Source organism: Notechis scutatus, chromosome 2, assembly GCF_049901735.1.
Source record: "Notechis scutatus isolate UNSWTSFEM ecotype Mainland chromosome 2, rNotScu1.2, whole genome shotgun sequence".
NCBI lineage: Eukaryota > Metazoa > Chordata > Lepidosauria > Squamata > Elapidae > Notechis > Notechis scutatus.
This window is the reverse complement of record NC_142010.1, coordinates 180,928,569-180,952,259: the sequence shown is the minus strand read 5'-3', so window position 1 is coordinate 180,952,259 and position 23,691 is coordinate 180,928,569. Positions and strand designations below refer to the sequence as shown.

The 23,691-nt window shown below is 39.6% G+C and overlaps 1 protein-coding gene across 1 annotated transcript in view; it reads right to left on the bottom strand.

Moving 5' to 3' along the window:
• Positions 1–23,691, bottom strand: part of GRIN3A (glutamate ionotropic receptor NMDA type subunit 3A) — a 135,813-nt gene that overhangs the window by 8,881 nt on the left and 103,241 nt on the right. The window contains exons 4-7 of the mRNA XM_026683451.2: positions 18,628–18,773; positions 15,770–15,885; positions 8,985–9,136; positions 769–933 (exon numbers count right to left, since the gene is read on the bottom strand). Coding sequence (XP_026539236.2) covers positions 769–933; positions 8,985–9,136; positions 15,770–15,885; positions 18,628–18,773 — 579 coding nt within the window. The remainder of the gene's footprint in view (positions 1–768; positions 934–8,984; positions 9,137–15,769; positions 15,886–18,627; positions 18,774–23,691) is intronic.

Below are 23,691 nucleotides of genomic sequence, written 5' to 3'. Positions count from 1 at the left end.
ATGGAGCAGGAGATTTACCATAGAGATGTTGATCCTAATGGTGAACATAGGCTATAGGGCATCTTATCAGCTGGAAAATGTTAATTTGAACTTCTATGCTGAATGCATAAATTTATGATAATGTTCACGAATTAGCGCCTTTTCCATTTTAACACATATTATTTATAATATGAAAACAGATAAAAGTTTTTTACCTTCTGCTCATGTTGGAGAAATAAAATTATGTTACTGTAGTAAAATGGGTGTAATACAGTTGGCATGCAGCTTTTGAGCCATTGTGGTTGAAATCCAGAAAATATTGTGATATCTGTCATTGCTAGATAGTGCAAGTAATCAGAAGAATTAATAGGAAAATCAAACTAAAAATATATGATTTTTCTGCATTAGTATGTGCAACTCAGTTAAGAATCAAGGAGCTCCAAATTTCTTGAGAAAGTTCCTTTGTCTGAAAATTGTATGATATCTGAGTCACTTTTCCTAGAACTATATTATATATTTTTCTCAACAAACAAAAGTAGGATAGTTTTTAACTAGTATTATTATTTTTGTTTTTTCCAGAGTCAGTTGGAAAGATGCATTAAAAAAAATAGAAAGAAAGAAATAGAAAGAATATTATTATCCCAGATTTTGCTTCTTAATCATGGTTGGGATGTGATAACATCTCAAGAAGAGGCCTGGAAATGCCATCTATTGAATCCAATCATTCAACAGGACTTCAGTTCCAGCCAATGATCATTCCCTTTGAGAGACTTACTTAGGCATATGTACCTGACTTGTATGGAGCCAATATGTCATCTTGGATTTCTTTTTGATTCGTGGTATCATCAGCCTGTATATGATATGTTCTCCAATGGTAGTGAGAATAGACAGACCAAATCCAACACACAGCATCACAAATAGCCCGGAAAAATGCTTGATGCCCATTTGAAGGGTCTGTTGCGGGAGAAAAAAAAAGGAAATCCATGTACAAATTTATAAAATGGGAACACATATGCAGCAAAATCAACAATTATTTTTATACAACCCTTCCACTCAATTTTCTTCCCATTTGATGCCATAAAATGAACATTTGCAGTATTGCCATGACACAAGAGTGTTTTAGTTGCATGAGACATGGAATTACAGTTGGCTCTACCAAGTTACTGGGACCCAACCTATTGGCGGGGTTCAATCCTAAAGTTGCATACTCAGTGATAAGACTTAGCTGCCTTTGGACTGACTTAGAAGTGAGAGATGGCTGTAAACTGCTTGCAATTTTAAGTACAGGTACTCTTTGATTTACGACCGGTTCAAAGTTCTGATGTGTCTGCCTTGGGGACATTTATGACCCAGATTTAAAATTCTGACAGTTGAATTTTCCCATAGTCACAGGACCATAGGTTGGTTGTTTGACAATCACATGTATGGTCATTTGCATCCCATGGTCACTTGACCACATTTTATAATGGTTTTGCACAAAGCCAGCCCATAGCAAACCATTGGTTCACTTAATGACTGTAGAATTTACTTAATGACCAAGGTGATTCACTTAATAACCTGCTGTAAAATAGGTTGCATAATTGGGCCAGCTATGTGACCAACCCTTTTTACACCCCCCCCCCCCCCCCCCCCCCCCCCCCCACCCCCCCCCCCCCCCCCCCCCCAAACCAAACCCCCCCCCCCCCCCCCCCAACTGTCACAAGTTACAATTGTGATGGATGAGTTCCATTACAGTTGTAACTCAAGGACTCCCTGCAACTCAAAAGTCCCTGAAGCATCACTACTCTGAACATCTTACTCTGGGGAGAAAGTTAACCCACCAGCAGAAGTTAACGGTTTCAAGATGAGTGCTGATATCAAAGAGCTCATCAGTGCTAGCTAGTAAGGAATGGTAAGGATTCCTTACTAGCACTGATGATGTTACTGTACCTAGTTTGGGCAGTGAAAGGTCTGCAACAAAACAAGTAAGCTTAGAGAGCATCATGGACGCCTAATTTGAACCCTGAACTTCAAATATTCTCCTTTGTCCTTTATTGACATGTCCTGAGATAGCTTGAGACCTTTTGGGTGAGTTCAGCAATCTCTCACTCAGTTGTGCTTGTAAAATTTCTTTTTTCCAAGATGGCTGAGATTTGTAATGGAGGGTAAATGCTTTACGTTGCCCTTGATTTGAGTCCCAATGCCAAACTTGATCCATCGATTCTTTTACATAAGCCGTGTCCAGTGGAGAACCCAAAGGTTGTTGGTAGATGATTGCGTATATCACATAAGAGGAAGAGCATGAGAAGCACCCCTAATCTTGTGCATGTATTTATGGTGGCCTGTAATAATACTGTTGGTATATGCATGGGGGCAAAACAGATATCTGAGTTTGTTTCAGGGTCTGGTTTCCATGTTAGCATCATTGTTCAGGTTTTTCTTGTTGCTTGTTGGAAACTGCTCCAGTTGAGTGGTTGCCTCTTTGCAAGGATGGGCCTGCCAGACATTATGCAGCAATGAGGTTTGTGAAAAATGAGGAAACATACTAGACCACCTAACTATAGAACATAGAATTCTAGGGCTAGAAGAGACCTCAGAGATCTTCTAGTTCAACCTAAGGTGGGAGATCTTATACCACCCCAGTCTAATGGTTATCTCATCTATTTTTGTAAAAACCTCCAGGTGGTAATTCCAGATGGTAAACTATTCCATTGATTAATTGTTCTCATTTTCAGAAAATTTCTTCTTACTTCTTAGGTTGGATATCTCTTTAACAAGCATCCACCCGTTACTTCTTGTCCTGTCCTCTGGTGCTTTAGAGAATAAGTCAAAGCCCTCTTCTCTGACAGCTCCTTACATACTAGAAGGCAGTTGTCATGTTCCCCTCTAATCCTTCTCTTTGATAGGCTAGAGCAGGGGTGGGATTCTACCAGTTCGCACCTATTCGCTAGAACCGGTTGTTAACATTCTAAGCAGTTCGGAGAACCGGTTGTTAGAAGAAATTACTGGCCTAATCCTGTAAGGAAGGCAGGAAGGAAACATTCTGGTGTTGCTTACAGAAACTGCCTCTCCGTTAACCCTTATTACATTCTTGGCAGGACTAGACTTCCTGTCTCTGGAACTTCTCTGGAGTCCGTCCCACCCCTGGTATTTTGCTTGTGTGGAGTCCATTCAAAGTTACAATGGCACTGAAAAAAGTGCCATTTTTCATACTTTTGACTGTTGCAGCATCTCCATAGTCATGAGAGGCCAGGCAAGGAGATGCCTCGATGTGAGTGATATTGAGTTGGCCACACCCAACCAATAACATGACCACCAAGCCATGTCCACCCAGTCACATGACCACTAAGCCACGCCTACTATCTAAGCCACACCCACAGAACCGGTTGTTAAAAATTTGAATCCCACCCCTGGGCTAGAGGTTAGGCAGCCTGAGCTATGGAGATAAGATGAAGGCAGTATGATGGAAACAGCTAATGAAGTAGCTCTGAGTTGCAATTAGAAGAATGTACAGATACACTCCAGGAGTATTAACCTTTCAGATAGTACTTTTAGAAGTCAGCTGTTGCAGAAAGCTGGCAGAATGCTTCACAGAATTCGTGGCGTTATCTTTTTTCATAGGACATATGAGACAATTCCATGCCAAAATATTACCAAAAGTTTGTTTAAACATACAGGACAAAAATGAGATTTGGATCAGAACTAGGAAAAGAGGGCTAAATCTTTCCCATTCCAGAAACTGGAGATTTATCCAAAATATAGAGCCAAAGGACTTGATTTTGTCTATTTTAACTTAGTCCAAATATGCAATGAAAAAACTTTTTAGGTGACAAAGATAGGCTTCACTGAACAGAAACCAGCAAATGGGAAGTAGCACCAGCAGATGTAAATAAATAATACTTTTTTTTTTGCATTTTATAAGCTTGATTTTGGACATCTAATTCTGTTTTTGGCTGTAATGAAGGCAGTGTTGAGAAAAGTTTTCAATTGAAAATTGTTCCTTTTATGTTAAGAAAAAGAGAATAAAATATGGTAGTTCTTTGATTAATTAAGTAATATGCCTAATTACTCTTTTAAGCTAGCAGAGGAGAAAAAATAATAAATCTGATGAATCTAATGACAAATCTCAGCAAATGAACAATAAATCAAAATGCGGTGTTCACGATTTTTTCCTATAAGGATTACATCATAAACAACTTTTTTTCCTGATAAGAGGAATGTTTTCTTTTCACATCAACCTCTTAATCTTTTTAGATTATCTTCTTGGCAGCAGCATTTTCTCTTTGACAACAGATTTGTCAGAGGATTGTAAGCACTGAATGCAAGAGTACAAAATACGTAGCTTTCAATTAGGTGACTTTAATTAAATTCGCATTGATGAAGCTCTTATACTTAGATGTTTTGATCATTTTCCACGGAACGTATGCAGGGAAGAACATATTATTATTATTATTATTATTATTATTATTATTATTATTATTATTATTATCATCATCATCATCATCATCATCATCATTCTACACAAAAATGACAGTATACACAGCAGATGAGATAACCATGCTGGGTTTTGTATCACAAATCACTAGTCGAACACTTCTGAAGCATTTGGGACTGCGTGATGTATCGGCAGATTATGCCAGCAGATCCCAGTAAGGTGGCCTTCTGCAGCTGACCAATGGTGATTTTGTCAGTGCCAATTGTTTCTAAGTGCTTGCCTAGGTCTTTAGGCACAGCACCCAGTGTGCCGAGTACCACTGGAACCACCTGCACTGGTTTATGCCAGAGTCTCTGCAGTTCGATTCTCAAGTCCTGATATCTGGTGACTTTTTCAAGTTGTTGCTCATCGATTCTGCTTTCACCAGGAATGGCAATGTCAACGACCCCCATGGGGTGCCGCCTTGACGTGGCGGGGGGCTTAAGTGATCCAATGAAGCTGAGAGCTGTGCTGGCAGTAGTGCAAACTACCAGCTGGTCCAACCATGTCAGAAAGGTCTGGGTTGAGGAGCAGAACTGAGTGCATCCAACAACCCATGCAATGAATCATGGTGAAACACAACCGAACGAAGCCTATACTGTCTTGGTCGTCACCTGGGTTAACAAGGACCGCATTGGGTGTTGGGGAACCTGGGCATCCGTCGACAAGTGGACTACAGGCTACAGGTGCCATAGCTGAGCAACCAGGGCATGGGCCTGCAGGGCTATTGGAAGCTGAACAACCTCAGAAGTGAAATACATCATGTCAGAGAACCGCACTGTAATGAAATGCTACTACAAAGCAGAACCAGATAAATGAGACTACCAAAAAAGGATGTACAAATTATGGAAACAAGAATACTCAGAGTCAAGGATAACTGAATTACGATTAGCCGATCAGCGACAATTCATCACTTGGAATTATTATTATTATTATTATTATTATTATTATTATTATTATTATTATTATTATTATTATTATTATTATTATTATTATTGTTGCTGTTATTGTTGTTATTGTTGTTATTGTTCTTGTTGTTCTTGTTCTTGTTCTTGTTGTTCTTGTTGTTATGTTCTTGTTGTTATTATTGTTCTTCTTCTTATTATTATTGTTATTGTTCTTCTTCTTCTTCTTCTTCTTCTTCTTCTTCTTCTTCTTCTTATTATTATTATTATTATTATTATTATTATTATTATTATTATTATTATTATTATTATTATTATTATTATTATTATCCTTTCTATCTGGAGAAATCACAGATATTTACCACACAAGCACAAAGTGCAAATCCTTTTTGCCTTCAATAGGTTTTGCCTTCAGGCCCCAGACAGAGACTATGGGGTTTTATGAACCCCCTTATGCTGTGGACAGCTTTAACTTTTGGTATTCCCTGGCTGATTGTTTCTTATTTGACTCCTCTTATCGTATTATGTTGTTATATGCTGCCTGGAGTCATTTGATGATTAAATTGTCTTAAAAATCCAATATAGAGATAGACAAATAGATAGTGTCCCTGGAGCTTGCTTCTGATCACACTGTCAACACTCATTAATGTGATTTGCTAATTGAAATTCTGTTTTGTTTCCATTGAATTAGTATTCTTAAGGGGAGTTCCCTTTTTTTTAAAAAAATCCTGTCCTCTCACCTATCTCAAAATCATAACTGCTAAAGTTTGTTCAGGTGGCATGAAAGATTTACTTTTGCTTAAAAAATGAAAACAAAAACAAAATGGCTGTGTAAATGTACCTAGGTTTTGAACCCTGAATTGCACTGTACAATTCATACAGTCACATATATTATTTTGACATATACTCAGGTCTATATAAAACTAACACTTTGGCAAACAAATAAATGAACCCACTGTGTTTTTAATTAGTAGTTAAGTTTTTGAAATAGTTCTTGGCCAGACCCTGATTACCCATTAGCAACCTGAAGCCTCCTGAGTCATATCTTCTTGATTTCAAGTTCTCAAGATTATTTCAACTGTTCCACTTTGATCCAAATATAATCATTGTTTAACTTCTTATTAATTTTAGCCCCTTGGTGATAAATCATTGCTCATCAAACTGATTAAAGCTAATCAACTAAAAGTCTTCAAAATACTTAGAGCTGATTAGAAGAATTCTACATAAGTATTACAGCAAAGTTTTCAAATGATGGGATTACATGAGAGGGAAAAGGAACGATATGTCTCTTCAGCATCTCTGGCAATTACCAATTTGTGTAATCTTTCAATGCTCTACCTCAGTGGTCACCAACCAGTGGGCTGGGGACCACTGGTGGTCCACGAGAAAATTTTGGTGGTCTGCAGAGAAATGTCACCCCCCAAAGCATCCCCCAAAGTAATTAATTCAGGCTGCATGGGAACACAGTTTTCCTGCAGACCTTATATCTCTCTTCCAGTAGGGATGGACTACACTTCTCTAGTTTGATTTTAAATGCTACATCCTGAGTTTGCTTTTGAGGCAATTCTGACAGAGGCCAGCTTCTAAAGAAACACCTTTTCCCATCTTTTTTGCAGTGTTAGCAAAATAAATGTTTTCTTTTTTCTTTTCAAAAGATTAATAGGCTGTCTTTTTTCAGCCTTCAAGCTGCTTGTTATAGGAGAACTGAAGAGAAATTACATACTTCGTAAGCCAATGTTTTTCTGGCAAAATAAGAGTTATTCCTGTAAATGGGTATCCTGTAAAAGACAAGTATTGTTTATCAATCCTTTTAACAGAATGTTATCCAGGACAATACTGATTCCAAATATAAAGCACTGTTTAGGATATTTTATAGAATCTAGTATTTGAGCATTTACACTTTTGTATTAAGAAATTAAGAAATCACATCATGTTTTGAAACCGTGTTTCCCAATATTTTCTTTACAATTTCGTTGGCCTTCTCACTTTTTAGCTTTCACAGGCCATGCAAGTAGCTTACCCATGGAAATAAGATAAGGTCTCCTTTATATAAATAATTATAAAATGTGCTGGAAGAAGGGAGTTTCTTTGGCCACCCTCCTCATAGCTTGTTGTCACTGCACTTGAGTGACGATTAAAGAACTTAATTTCATGAAGCTGCCTGACTATCTTTTGTTTCCCAGCTCAGAATGAACTTGGTAAGGAATAAAATTCCAACAGTACCAAGGAGATCACAGATCACTGTTTGCTGAGGATAGGAGTGCTACCTTAAAAACTGTTCTTTCTCAAAGAACAGTACATTTTGGGCCACATTTTTGCTGGAGAACCTAAAACACTCCTGTCTTTCAATAAGCACATTAAAATCAAGATGAAAGTCATAAGGTCTTGTTCTGCTTAAATTCTGTTATTTCTGAAACAATTTTGGCCCACTTATATTTCTACGGATGGGTCCACAGTATGCATATTTCTTGACCGAGAGCTGGATGTCCAAATGGACCTCTGTGGACATCAGTGCCCAGAGGTAGCAGTTTCTAAATAATAAGAATACTGTAACGGTGAGATTACCAGGTAAGTTATTATTAGGAGAGAGAATCAGTTTCCCAATTGCTTCTTTTGCACTTTGCTAGGTTTTTTTTTTGTGTGTGTGTGTATTAAAGCCAGTTAAGGAGATATGCCCTACATTTTGCCAAGCTGAAGCATAATAAACTCAGGTTCATTCATTTTAGCATGCAGGTTCCCAAAGTAACCAGGGTAGTGAGCACTTATAACAGAAGTGGATGGGCTGTTAATAGCAGGCATGAATTAACGGACACATAAACAGGAGTCACGGCATTAAGAGCAGGGCAGGAAGCAGTTTTATCCTCTTCTCTTTCATTAGAAATCATCACCTGGATTTTATATTGGTGTTGAGGGAAAAAAGCTTTCCAAGCTTTAACAATGAAAGATCATTTCCTCTGCCCTAGCTACTCATGGTCCTTCAAGACTGCTATTTGATTGTATAAAATATGTTCATGTCAAGAATGTTCATGCTGTCAAAACTATACCTGGTATAAGCTCCTGATATGGCTCTGCTCATGAACGTCTATTCTCTCTCTCTTTCTCTCTCTCTCTCCCTCTCCCTCTCCCTCTCCCTCCCTCCCTCCCTCCCTCCCCCCTAGGAATGAATGAAATGAAGATTGACATGGGAGGAAAAGTGGTTTGTTAATCATCTATCTTAATTTACATGTGCTCAAACATGCAACTTAGAATGCAATTGGTCTTTAGATGTTCATATAGTTAAATTTTACTATCCAATCTTCTAGTTAAACAATGCGCACACATGCACACACACACACACACACACAACCAGAAATAATTTGTCCGTTAGGACTAAGGAATGCCAATGCTGAAAGCAACATAGAAATAAATTTTACCAGAGGAAAGGGTTTGAGTAAATATACATAACCAAGAACAGGGATATGCATTAGGATAAAGGTATGTGAAAATGTACATTGACTTTTATGCAGACTTTATAACAACGACCAACCAGAAAACATGGATGGAAGGAGATTGAAATAAATACACAGTTAAAAAAAAGAGAGAGAGAGACTCAAAGGGATGGATTTATCTATTCCAAGTGCTGGAAAGACCTATGGGACATTTCTTACCTCGGTCACAGCAAAGCTTCTTTTCCCACATGGTACCATTTTGTACCACTTGTCATGTAAGACATCCATGAAGCCGTGGGACTTATACTGGCTGATGAGTTCAGAAATATTTGAGGTCAGTGGAGAGTTCGGAGGAAGGCCAATACCATACCCTAGCAAAAGAATAACACCAGTATATTTTCTCATTAGTTGATTCTTGACCATAATTGCCAAACAAGAATATCTAAAATTGTAGCTTTGGCAGATGTTCGTTAAAATATGCACCGGAACTCCTCTCCGATACTTGTTCCTTTAGCTCACTGAACAGTAAGAAATCAGCTTCTATGTTGGCTCATAGCAACAACAACTTTTGCAAGAGTGAGAATTTTGCTTTCTCTGTGGGGAAAGTTCTGCTGTCAATGGCACTGTTCGCTGATATACAAATTACTCACAAACAGCAGAAACTCACAGTCAGATCCATATGAGTGGATCTGCAAATTAGGAGTTCCTACTTGACCTACAGGCTTCTTCTGGTACTGTAAACCCACTTTGACTTGCTTGACGTTTTACTAGCTAGCAAAGAACTGGACATCTTCTCATCCATCCTCTAGAACAGTGGTGGCTAACCTTTTTGGGCTCCTGTGCCAAAAAATTGCCTGTGCGCTTGTGCATGCACTCTCACATGCCAGCACCCAGAAGGAAATGCATGCACCCCCCCCCCAACACGCCCCGCACATGTGCACACAATCCCCCCCCCCCATGCTGCCCCCCCACCTGCACTGCACCTCTCAGCTGACTTTCAGCTTGTTTGAAGCCTTTTTCAGTCTGCCAGAGCCTTGAAGGAAGCCTCTGCAGGGTGAAAAATGGGCTCGTTTTGTCACTTCCGGTATTTCCAAAAAGGGCCCGAAAATCAGCTGAGAGGCGCACGCATGTGCAGTGAGATAAGTTTGCCTGGGGCCTCGCATGCCCGCACAAATGGCTCTGCATGCCACCTATGGCATGTGTGCCATAGGTTCGCCATCACGGCTCTAGAAAATAGTACAGGATTATGGATTAAAAGCTTTTTCACTCTTGCATTGTTTCCTTGTAAGTATGTCCCACCTAGAGAGAGAAGGGGTTGGTATAATGGACTGGTGGGAATCCTTCTATACTCTGTAAGGCAGGGGTCCAGTGTTGGAGCACCCATAGCTTCTCAAGGCAGGTCACTCCACTGATTAATTGTTTTAACTGTCAGAAAACTTCTTCTTAGTTCTAGGTTGGTTCTCTCCTTAATTATTTTCTAACCGTTGATTTTTGTCCTGCCTTCAGGTGCTTTGGAGAAGAGGTTCACTTTCTCTTCTATGTGGCAGCCCCTGAGATATTGGGAAAATGCTATCATGTTATCGCTAGTCCTTTTTATTAAACTAGACTAAAGGTGGTATTCAGCAGGTTCTGACCAGTTCTGGAGAACCGGTAGTAGAAATTTTGAGTAGTTCGGAGAACCAGTAGCGGAAATTTTGAGTAGTTTGGAATACCACCTCTGACTGGCCCCTCCCCCATCTATTCTCTGCCTCCCGAGTCCCAGCTGATTGGCTGGGTCTTTTTTTGTTGCCCTGCACAGGAGAACAGAGCTGGAAAGCAGGTTAGTGGGGTGGGGAGAGAATGGAGATTTTGCAGTATCCTTCCCCTGCCATGCCCACCAAGCCACGCCCACCAAGCCATGCCCACCAAGCCACGCCATGCCATGCCCACCAAGCCATGCCAACAGAACCTGTAGTAAATTTTTTTGAATCCCACCACTGAACTAGACATATGCAATTCCAGAAACCCATCGTCATATGTTTTAGTCTCCAGTCCCCAAATCATCTTTGTTGCTCTTCTTGGCACTATTTCCAGAGCCTGGATATGCTTTTTTAATATGGCGACCTAAACTTTTTCAAGACCTTGTTGATGATCCAAACTCTGTCAAGGACCTTGGAGTTCTCATCTCTAATGATCTACATGCTAGAGCCCACTGTAACTACATAGCCAAGAAGGCATTAAGAGTTGTTAACCTAATCCTATGTAGCTTCTTCTCTGGTAATATCACACTAATAACTAGAGCATACAAAACATTTGCTAGACCAATACTTGAATACAGCTTATCAGTCTGGAACCCGCATTACGTATCTGATATTAACACAGTTGAGAAAGTCCAGAAATATTTCACAAGAAGAGTTCGCCACTCCTCTACTCATTGCAGAATACCTTATGCCACCAGACTTGAAATTCTAGACCTAGAAAACCTAGAACTACGCCGTCTTCGTTCTGATCTAAGTATAGTATATAAAATCATACATTGCAATGTCCTACCTGTCAATGAATACTTCAGCTTCAACCATAACAATACAAGAGCAAACAATAGATACAAACTCAAGGTTAACCGCACCAAACTTGATTGCAGGAAATTCGACTTCAGCAACAGAGTGGTCAATGTCTGGAATACTCTACCTGACTCTGTGGTTTCTTCCCCAACCCCAAAAACTTTAACCTTAGACTGTCTATTATTGACCTCACCCCTTTCCTAAAAGGTTTGTAGGGGGCATGCATAAGCGCACCAATGTGCCTACCGTCCCTGTCCTATTTTATTCCTTTTATTTTTATTTTTTTTATTTTTCTTATATGTATGTATCCATTTCATGTATCCATAACTATGTTTATACTTATATCTGTTGTCTTATAATTGCTTGACTAAATAAATAAACAAATAAATAAATAAATAAAATAAAATAAAAACTGGATGCAATATTCCAAGTGTGGTCTTGCAAAGGCTTTATCAAGTGGTAATTAAAACTTAACGTGAACTTGATTCTATCCTTCTGTTAATAGAGTCTAGGACTGGCTTTTAATTGGCAGCTGCACTGCTGGCTTATATTGAAGTGATTGTCCACTAGGATAAACTATGTCATGATGGTTCCTCCATCGTAAGTCATTCTAATTCCTCAACCTGGTAAACTCGGTGGTGTTGCAGTTCTGCTCCCAGGCATCTCCCAAATCATCAGAATCATGCTGGCTGAGCATTTCTGGAATGTATTTTGAGCCCACCAGATTAGGGAAGTCTGTGTCAACTAAAAAGATACTCCTTTGGTCTTTTTAGCTACCAGAAAAAGGGAGTGGGGGAAAATAAGGCATTCCTTAAATGCTTAGATAATTATCCCGGCAGATCAAAGTTGTTGGAGCATAAGAAGGTTATTGGAGAGCATGATGGATGACTCTTGGAGATGGATGTGTCCCATCCAGGGGGTGGGGGGGAAGTCACATCCAGGGGATGGGGGGGGGGGGGAAGACCAGGGTCAAGGGGGAAATTTATGATGTGATTTAGTATTGGCTGCACCCAGACACGCACCAACATGACAACTTCTAATAAACCAATTTACTTTTCTCTGAGATGTGGCTAGAGATTTTGATCTGAATGAGGGTGGATTTTTTGGAGCCCTGACAGTCTGATTTAAAGACTTCTTTCTTACAAATAAATAAATTGAGCTCAGAAGCCCAATATGATATTAAGTTATGATTTCTGATATTTTTCCCCTTTGTATCTATTAAACTGAGTTTAAATGGAGCTAACATAATATAATGTTACATTAATGTCCACTTCCCTCAAGTTTATCTGAAAGGGCAGTAGCAGTTCAGAAATGGGTAGAAAGAAATATATTAATTTCCCACAAACATCCAGTAAAATGTCATTCTGGAGCACTGAAAGTCAAAATGGAAGAACTGATGTGGGAGACAAAAGACCAAACTGATGAGCCTTACAGAAAGAAATTCAGGGTCGTTGATCTCTCATTCTGTCAGCCCTCAACATTTCTGAATGAGATCTCCTCTCTCACTTATTATAAAATCAGTATTTTTGGCTTTGAGATTGATGGAAGATTTGCACTTACTAAGACTGCTTTGGATTATATGATTTTATGCTTTTTTTCTCCCCAGTGGTTTTTCTGCTTACTTGTTGTGAGCCATTTTGAGAATTTTACACCAACATGGTCACATCATAAATATGGGAAAGGGAGGTTAATATCCACTGACCCATCTGGTAATGACATTGGCATATGGAAGATGAAATGCAAAAAGGAGTAAATGATCAGAAGCAACAATTAATAAAGTGAAACGAACTGTGTATGAGTGAAATAAAGAGAAAGAGGAAGGATGCATGATATCTCAATGAAGCTAGTCTGGGTTTTAGGGAACTCGGCCGATAAATACATGCAGGGAAGTGAACGTGGAGATTGTGAAGAAAGGGATATATATCTCTTTCCATCCTTCCATCCTTCTGAGGTAAGTAAAATGAGGACCCAGATTGTTGGAAGTAAAAGAAAGAAATGAGAAGGAAATGTTCTAGATTATTCTTCCAACAGGATGAGTGGAAAGTAATGCAGAAGCTGTTTGGAAAAGAGATAAGAGAAATGTATTCTGTAGCTCCTGAGAGTAGAACTAGTGAGTTAAAACTATAAGGAGATGGATTCAGGCTAGATACCAGGAGAAACTTTCTGAGTGGAAAAAGTTGTCTGGTGAATTATTCTTTGGTGTTGGTCCTTACACAGAAGTTGATGGTCATTTGTAAGAGAAGCTTGAGCCTGCAGTGAGCAAGGAGTTGCATTAAATGATTTCTGGAATCTCTAACTTCATGTTTCTGTGAAAAGAATTGTGTTACAGAGTTCCACAGAAATATGTGTGATTATGCTAAGAATGAAAAGGAAGCTTGATGAAAGGATGATGTGAAAGAGATTGTAGGGGACAAAAGAATCCACACAAGAGAACATTTGTTGCAAAATATAAAGATGAGGGAAATATATTGTATAACATATTCAGAGACAGCAAAAAAAAAAAAGAGTTATAAAGAAAGTAGACAAAGATAGAGAAATTATTAAAATTAAAAAACTCAGAGAAAATGCACGGTATTTTGAGGGAAATTAGTGTGATATGATGGATGTAAGAGAAGAGATATAATGCTTAGTGAATGATTGAATACTGAATCACAAACTCATGAGGGCTAACAACAGTCCCGCAATTGTTCCATGTTCTGTATTTATGAAGGGCTACTTAAATTTGCTTGTTTGAAGTGATGTATAAGCAAGAATGAATGGAATGGAATGCTTGGGATCACATTGCTATTATTATTGCATTGAGAATATGAATGTGCATGTACTTTTTCCATGCAGATGTTGCTGTGTGGTTGGTCTGAATTATTTGCATTGCACAAAGGAGAATTTAATGATGCAATGTGTGTAAGGGCATGCAAAAAGCCTATTGTGAGTTTGCTGTGACATAAGAAATATAAAAATAAGTTGAAGTGGAGATTGCTTATAAAAGAAGTGTGTGCAATAAAACAAGAAAATATGGGATCAAGGATGAATGGATGCTGAACAAATGTGGACTAAAACAAAAGTAGAAGACCAGAATAAAAGAAACATATTGAGATGGTCTGATGATACCTTGAAAATATATGAGGCATGAATCAGAAAATAAATATATAAAGGAAGAGTGAATGGGTCAAGAGGAAGATGCTCCAGTAGTTTTGGTATTGGCACCTATTATTATTGGTGTTATGACATTTTTCAACTGAGAAAGAGAGCCTCAGGTTTACACCAGTTAAAAAGAAGATGCCTATTAAGTGAACACATTCCAGAAAACCCTGCGATTTTGCCAATGGGGATTTCTAATTGCTTGTATAATCACATGCCAATTCATGACTATTAGTGAAGTCCTTGCACAGAACTGGAAAAGAGCAGGAGATCAGTAATTCCTGTACCATGTTTTGCATCTGGGAAATATGACATCGTTTTATATTAAGTGATGCCCTTGTGTGTTTGGATATGCAGGAAATTACATTTAGCCAGCTGGGTTGGTTCACTCTAAGGGTTGTCTATTTGAACTAACTGTTTCACAGAGTGGAACCATTCATGCTGTAGAAAGTTAAAAGTCCATATTTGCCAGAAATAAGAACTGGGACATAAGTCATGACATTGTACTTTGCTTGCCCCCAGATGGCAATCACAAAAATACTCAAAGGCCTGCCTTCCCACCTCGCTCCCTCCCTTTTTCCTCCCTCTTTCACTTTTATTTTCTCTCTTCCTCTCTTTTACACCATTTCTCAATCTCCTTCTTTCCTTCTATCCCTCCCTCTTTTTGCCTTTGTCTTTTTTCCTTCCTTCCTTCCTTCCTTCCTTCCTTCCTTCCTTCCCCTTCCTTCCTTCCTTCCCTCCTTCCCTCCTCCTCCTTCCTTCCCTCCCTCCCTCCCTCCCTCCCTCCCTCCCTCCCTCCTCCCTCCCTTCTTTCCTTCCTGACATAAATCTGAAAAGCAGCAACCATTATTATGCAGACCACTGAACCTCACTATTCTTAACACTTCTTTCCCACCTTGTCATGGATGGTTATTTCCTACTCTGGTGATTTTTTTCTTTGATTATGGATATTCTTCATTTTTCAATATAGCAAGGTGTTTTGTAGGATAAACAACGTGTGTGTTTTGTTTTGCTGTGAACCAAGGAGGGACTCCTAAATAGTGAACATCCAAAAGTAAGATTTAATTTGATTTTAATTTAAAATTGGAATTCAATTACTTGCTGGTATAAACAACATTATATAGTATTCATTAAATGCAATTTGTATGATTATGCCCCAGGATTTTTATTCTTTGACATTCTGTGACACTAACAACTACAATTTGGATGCCTTCCAAGGTTTTCAGTGGTTGGGCATCTCCCCACTCCCCACTGCTATAAAAGATATGTAGAAAACAACAAATAAAATGGTCATATAAAACACAGTTTTAGAGAGTTGTTTCATACCTTCAATTGCAAATGGTTTTCCCACCGTCAAAAGTTTACAGTCTGCATCAATGGATACTTCATAATCCAGAAGGGCTTTGTCCATGATAAAGGCATCTAATTTCTCTGGATCCTGCCTGAAAAGGAAAATAGTCAACAAAATGCAACAAACAAGCAAAGTTTTATCCATTTCTACAAGGCTTCCTGTTTCCAGGTGGAAATTCCAGATCTATTTTCCTTAATCCTAATAAAAACCAAAGCAAAATCTCATCTATGAGCCAATAAATATATGTAGTCTGATGCTGGTATCGTAGCCTGTGAACCAATTTATCTTAAAAAAGAAACTGGGTGAAATGAAACATATAAGCCTTTTAAAAGCTACTGGATACATTTTAGCTAGAAACATTACTCTAAAAGCAGCAATCGGATATTAAAAAAAACAAAAACAGTAATGCATTATTTTTAAAAATCAAACCTTATCTGGTAATTTTTGAATAATAGCAAATTGATCTGTAAAACCTATGGAGCTTCAAAGGACCTTGGATGGACTGCAATGTCTTCTCTGAAAATTTAGGTCAGATGACTTTCAGTCAACTTTGCTTGCTTATTCTCTTTTAACATCTACTTGCAACCCACGCAGAGATGCTGGGGGCACCTGGCAGGGCTAAGTAAAGTTTTGATGTGTGAAACTGTTCCTATATTGGATGTTTTATTCACAGTTCTTTTCCTAATCATTCCAAACAGGGATTTTTTTCTCCCTTTGGGTAGCAAATCCACGCTGATTCCAAGATCCCTTCCCTGATCACTTACTGCCAGCTCTAATACCATTAATATATAGGTGATTCTTTTGTGGCACTCTATTTGCTCATATCAAATAGGACTAAGCCCCTTTCTTCCAGCAGAAGGGGTCATTGGGGAACTCTCTAGTTTGTTGAACATTCTGAGATCCAATGAAATAACCACCTCACTAATAGGAATAGCTCCATTATAAAGTCCTGTCTTTCAAGAGTACATTAAAAAAAAAAATTGGCATATGCAGTGGGAGGCACCCATGGGGGAAGGGTGGGCTTCAAAGATTTTAGCAAGGGGTTCTCTGCCCAGTTGCTGGGTGGGCGTGGCCATGGTGGGTGTGGCCTAGTCAGCCTCCTGCACCATGGGGGGTGTTTCTGCCCTCCCTGGGCACCAGAGGCTTCCTGAACTTCTGTGTGGCCCATTTTTCACCCTCCCCGTGTCTCCCCGTCCGCCCTGCACTTACCTGCATCCAAAATGGGCCGCGTGGGGACTCCAAGGAGGGCGGGTGGGCAGGGCCAGCCAGGAGTGGGATTTGGGGGGTTCTCTGAACTGTGCAGAATCTTAGCGAAGGGTTCTCCTGAACTCCCGCGAACCCCCAGCAGCCCCACCCCTGCATAGGGGGCATCAAACATAAGCAGATGATTAAAAAAAAAGTACTCCACCATTGCAATGGAAACTGTAGCCCTTTTTGTTTGTGAGTTGTGACACTACATGCACATATTAAAGAAGGGTCCAGGTTACTTGAGGGACCATCTCCCCCCACTGGGATTGGCCGGTACCACTCGTGCTGGCAGAGGAGACATGCTCCGGGCCCAGTCAATACAATTAGTCCACCTGGTGTAGTCCAGGAGGAAGGCCTTCTTTGCTGTGGCTCCTGCCTGCTGGAACATCTTGCCCTCCGATGTGAGGTTGGTCCCAACTCTCCTATCTTTTCGTAAGGGCCTAAAGACGGGGCCCTTGCAGTTGGCTTGGAGCCCCAGAGGGCGAATAGCACAATGGAGGTGGTTGATTGAGTAATAACAGATCCCACCTCCCATCACTCTGCCTCCTCCCTCCCCACATATCCTTGGTTTTAATGTCTGATTTTAACATTTTCTGTTTTAATTGTATATCTAACTGTAAGCTGCCTAGAGAGTTACCTTATGGTAAGATGGGCAGCCAATAAAATGCATAAACAAACAAACAAACAAACAAACAAACAAACAAACAAACAAATAAATAAATAAATAAATAAATAAATAAATAAATAAACAAACAAACAAAAACAAACAAACAAACAAATAATCTGTGGTGGTGCAATGCTCCAGTGTTCATTTTGAACAAAGCATCAGCTTCTGTAGGCATCTCTGAATTCCAGTGGTTATTGACTGGTCTTTGGAGAAGCAACAATATGTTTCTGTGCACTCAGAAACAAGGAGGGCCAAGCTTTCTATTCATTAGCTGTCTTCTTGCTCTCATTGGCCTTTCTGGGCATGTTAATCATATGTACTAGGGTGAGGTACCTGCACAACTAAATCTGGGATAAGCAACCTGTGGGCCAAAGGTGGTATTCAGCAGGTTCTGACCAGTTCTAGAGAATTGATAGTAGAAATTTTGAGTTGTCCGGAAAATGGCAAATGCCACCTTTGACTGGCCCCGCCCCCCATCTATTCTCTGCCTCCTGAGTCCCAGCTGATTGGCCGGGTCTTCTTTTGTTGCCCTGCACAGGAGAATGGAGCTGGAAAGCAGGTTAGTGGGGTAGGGAGGGAATGGGGATTTTTGCAGTAACCTTCCCCTGTCACGCCCATCATGCCATGCCCACATCACACCCACCAAGCCATGCCCACAGAACCGGTAGTAATTACCAGTAGTAATTCAAATTTTTTTTGAATTGCACCACTGCTGGTGGACTGCAGTTTTTTTTTAAACTGAATTCTCAGCATCTTTTCCATTAGCCATTCTTTCGTGGGCTGCTTGACGCTGCAGTTCAGCGATAGCTGGAAAACTACAGTCTCCCTTAAGCTGGAATGCCAGCCCAGAGGGAATCGAAGGCTTCTCCCTTGGCGTGCCTTCATCGATTTATCTCTAATCCCAGGAAGCCTACTTACTTCAAGTATTCCACTCCATCGGGAGTTGCAGGTACATTGAACCGCTTCATGTATTCATGCATATCTGGAAAGCTTTGCTTGAAATATTCTTCAGAGCTGCTTTCTTTCACAGTTCCGAAACGAAACCCCTGGGAAGGGTGATGCAGCTGAGGAGAAATGCCAAAACATTTTAAGAACAAAACCAAACCAGAAAGAATTTGTATGGCTTAGTTCCTTGAATTTCGGAGAGCTTTGTCCTCTGGATGAGAATTATTTATCAGTCCTTCAGGAATTACATGATTACGTATTCATTAAATTTATATCCCACTTTTCATACGACAGCTAACGGTGGCATATATAGCGTCTCCTCCTCCTATTTTAACCAAGAACAACTATCCTAAGTTAGCTGTTGACTGGTTTAAAGGCACCGAAGAAGCTCCCAAGGTTGAGGATAAATTTGAAACTGATCTTCCTGGGGTTGCTCCAACAACATTACTCTATTTCACTACAGCAGGGGTGTCAAACCCGATTTCACTGAGGGCCGCATCAGGGTTGTGTTTGACCTCAGGGGCCAGGATGGGCATGGCTAGCTTAACATCACATCATCTTTTTTTAAGAATATAGTGTGTATTTTAAGAATGTACCAAGCAGAATTCGATTGGAAGTTATGTATTATATTGAATGTTATAATCTTAAAGGTATACATTGAAGCTTAAATAAGAGTTGAATGGATAAAGTTAAAAGATATAAAGGTGTCATACTCCAATTAGTAACTACAGGGGAAAATTTGTTTAATGAGAAAAGATAATATGAAATTGAAACAGGACAGACAAAAGTATAAATATAATGATTTGAATTGAGATGAGATAATCAAAATAAAGTTGAGAAAATTAAAAGAGGGGGAAAACTATGTAGAAAATGTAAAACAGTAATAAGATATGGAATAGAACACAAAAAATGAGCATGAAAATGAGCTTGTGTCTGTATGAAGAAGTGATAACCCGTGACCATGCTATTTTAAAAAAAAGATGTTTTATTTGTATTATGTTTTTTTTGTGTGAAAACCCAAATAAATTTTTCAACAACAAAAAAACATCATTCATGTTGCGGGTTGCTGTGGTGGCCCAAGTGCTTTGCCAGAGAAAACGGGCTCTTGAGCTCTGTTTTCAGCCGCAATGGCCTCATGCAGCCCTCTGCCAGTGAAAACAGAACTCAGGTTGGCTGTATGTGTCCCCCGGGCCCTGTTTTCAGCCATTATGGCCTCCTACAGCCCTCTGCCAATGAACACAGAGCTCCCTTTTTGCTGGCAGAGGATTACATGAGGCCGTCACACCCGAAAACAGGGCCACATGCGGCCCTCCCAATCTCCATTTTCACTGGCAGAGGCATCACAGGCTGGTCCTTCACCATTTCCAGGGTGGCCCTGTGGGCCAGATCTAAAGTACCCCATGGCCTGGATCCAGTCCCTGGACCTTTGCACAACAGCCTTTAAATGAGTTCTATTGATGGTTTCAATCAGAGCTCAGCCTTAATAGATCATCACTTCCACAAGTTAGAAAGATAAACCAATAATTCCAGAGCTGCCCAACCAGAATACCCAGTTTGAAACTCCTGACAGTTTTTAAATAGTTTATCATCTAAAACATCATCTAAAACTTGGCAATTTTAAGACTTGTGGACTTCGACTCCCAGAATTCCTCAGCCAGCGATGGCAAGTCCCCCAATCTTAAAATTGCCAATCTAAAACATTGCACCACATAGTTGAATAAGGAAATTATGTTTTTATTTGAAATTATTATACATTTACTCATATGTTACTTAATTTTCTGGTGTTTTTCTGAGTTCCTCACGTGATAATAATGGAGCAATATTTTCCATTTGTTTTGCAAAAGTGGTCATAGTTGGATCTGGAGTTGCAAAGAAGGCGTTTGGAGATCACACCAGGTCTTAGCCAATGTTCCTATGTCTCTTATAGTAGCCATATTTCTTCCAACTGTAAAATTTGGGGAATGAGAACCCCATGCATTGCTCAAGAACATCAGCACATACCTCCAAAATTCCAGAGTGGAATTAATGTTCACCAGAGGTAACTGGAACATTAAAGCTTGAAACCATATCACTTTTTCTCACTGTGTCTTGAGTAGCTTTTAAGGTGAAGAGCAAAACTTCTGTCTATTTTTTGATATTCAATGTCATTTATTCACTTGAGTGCCATTTGGAAAATAGATCTGTGACATAATTAGGCTAGTCATGGGCCTACTTCAATCTTCATTTTATAGTCAGAGTCATTATCACATTATCATACTTTTGCTATTGCTTAATTGAAAAAGACCCTTAGGTTTTAGATATGCAACAAATCTTTGAAGGACACTTCAAAATAACCCAAATTGCCACTAACTATGCAGATGTTCAAAGATACTCTGCTTAAGAGAAGAATGTCTTCTCACCTTTCTAACACATAAACAGCTTAGAGTGATGAGGTTAAATATCTGATAAAATGGTAAAACCAATGAACAGAGAATATATTGAGAACAAACTTAAGGTAAAAATATTACTAATTTGCAGAAAATAGCTTCAAATGACACCAGTGGAGCTACATTAGGAAAGAAGTTCCACAGTTTGAATAATATTACTATTGACAGGCTATAAAAAAGAAAGACCTAAATATTATAAAGACCATAAATGTAAAAAGTAGAACAAATAACGACTTTCAGTCAAATACGCTTCTGTCACTTACTTGTTCCAGAAATGAATGAATTAAATGCATTTACATATTACCATATCTCAATGTGGATGTTTTGGGATGATATCACAAATTTAAATAAAACAGTAACACAAACCAGCACTTGTCAGAGAATAAGAAGTCCTTTTAAATATTTTTCTTTAATTTCCTAATTCAGAAATTCAGGACTTGGATCCCACTATTTAATCTCCTCCTCTGATACTGTAGAGCAATTAACTTGCCAACCTTATAAAATAATGCAATTAAAAATGGGCTTGAGGTAGGCCTTAAGCGAAGCCTCTCTATAAAATAAATATTGGTGTGAATTTGGATGAGAAAAGGGAATGGGAGGCTAATGAAAGGATGGATGGATCTAATATCCCATCCATTTTCTTGGATAGAGCCAGATTCATAGGTTGAATATTAGGATGGGCATAAGTTTTATCATCAGCACTAAAATGATACTCCATATTGATAGAACTTGGCTTGTATGGTAGATGCTTCCTGAGGAGTAAAACAGTGGCCAATATTTGTGCTTCAAGGCCCCATCTCACCCATTCCTTTGTATATAATGAACGCCATGACACCACCAAAGGATGCTAACCTGTACCTTGTTAAAGTTAGCTACAATTAGTTGGGTCTAAGTTAAAGCACTAGGGTAGAAACCAGGGGACTGTGAGTTCAAGTTCTGCCTTAAACACAATATCAACTGGATGATCATGTGCCAGTCACTCTCTCTCAGCTCTAGGAAATTCTGAAAATTCTTGCCAAGAAAACTCCAGGCAGTCTCCCAAAATAGAATGTGATTGAACAGGACAAAAAAAAATGCAGCACACTAAACCAAAAAGAAATAATAATATTAAGACTTATCAGGATGCATGAGTTAAATTATTCTGGCTCAGAATTCGGGAAGCTGCAGCCCCCAAAATAGGAGAGGTGGATGACAAGAATAGCTATAGCATCTATAGTGATTTCCTCCTCCTTAATCCGCAGCCATTCCTCTGTTTTTAATATCTGCAGGTAAATCTGTGATAGGAAAGCATAGCGACGGGGAATGTCTTTGAGATGGCATCAAGGTTGTGAGTTATGGCATTTCACCTGAAGAAGTGATTTCCACATGTGGAATCCATTTTAGAAGTTGCTGTCCATGAGTAAAGAGTCTTCTATGTAGGAATGTTGCTTGATTACTCAGCCATTGGCAACATATGTGAAGTGTCTCCAATGAATGTATTTGCCCATTAGTGCCCCAGCATTTGGGCACTAATGGACACATTTGAAAGTTAGAGAGCATGAGAGCAATCTCATAAAGTAGTTGCCATGGTGACCAGCAGCACAAACACTCATTGACTAGATGATGGCAAACAAAAGGTCAACCTACTGTACTAGCATTTGGGGATTCTGTTGCCCACCTTGCCTTATTTCTGTGATTTATCCCCCCCAAGCAGCCATTCTCTTCTCAAACAGAACCCTAGATTGCAGCACCCACCCCAATTTCATTGTTTTAAGAGAATCTCTGAGATTATATATCTATATCTTATCCATATCTCTATCTATTCTATCTGTCTGTCTGTCTGTCCTGACCCAGGCTTAGCAGAACCAAGAAGCAGACTCTTTTTCCCGAAAAAAAACCCCCTCTTTATTTAGTTACTGTGAATTCATGGCATTCACACACAGAAAAGTCCTGGCAATAATCCTCCCAAGGGTTAATTGAAAGAACAGACCTTAGCAGTCCTTGGGTAGTTGCCAGGCCTAGAGCTTCCTGTTACAAAGCTATAAATTAAATGCCTGGCAAGGAGTCTCTGTGAGGCATGAACTCTGAAAAGCAAATCTTCCAAAAGAAATATGAACTAATTGTCTCCTGCAACCACCACTCCCCATTTGCTTCTATTTATTCCTTAGGGAGGGGCCATTCAATGTCCATGTGTGCCTTTCCTTCCAAGTTGGCCCCTGTTCCTTAATTGTTCTGCTCTCCTGACAGCTCTGTGCATACATGCATCTGGAACAGGCTCCAGCTGTTCTTCTTCCCCACTTATCTCTGACTCCATAGGCAGCTGGGAAATGTCAGACAGCCCTGGCCCTCTCTCTGCTTTCGATGCTGAGCATCCATCAGAGCCTTCCCCAGACTCCAGGACTGGCCCAAATTCCTCCCCAACCTCCTCACTGTCTGCTGGCAGCTGGTGCACCACAACACTGTCTGTCTGTCTGCCTGCCTACCTACCTACCTATCCATCCACAAACACACACACACACACACACACACACTACATACACACAAACACAATTTTCCTGAAAATAAGACTTATCCTGAAAATAAGCCCTAGCATGTTTTTATGCATGCACTGAATATAAGCCTTACCCCCCAA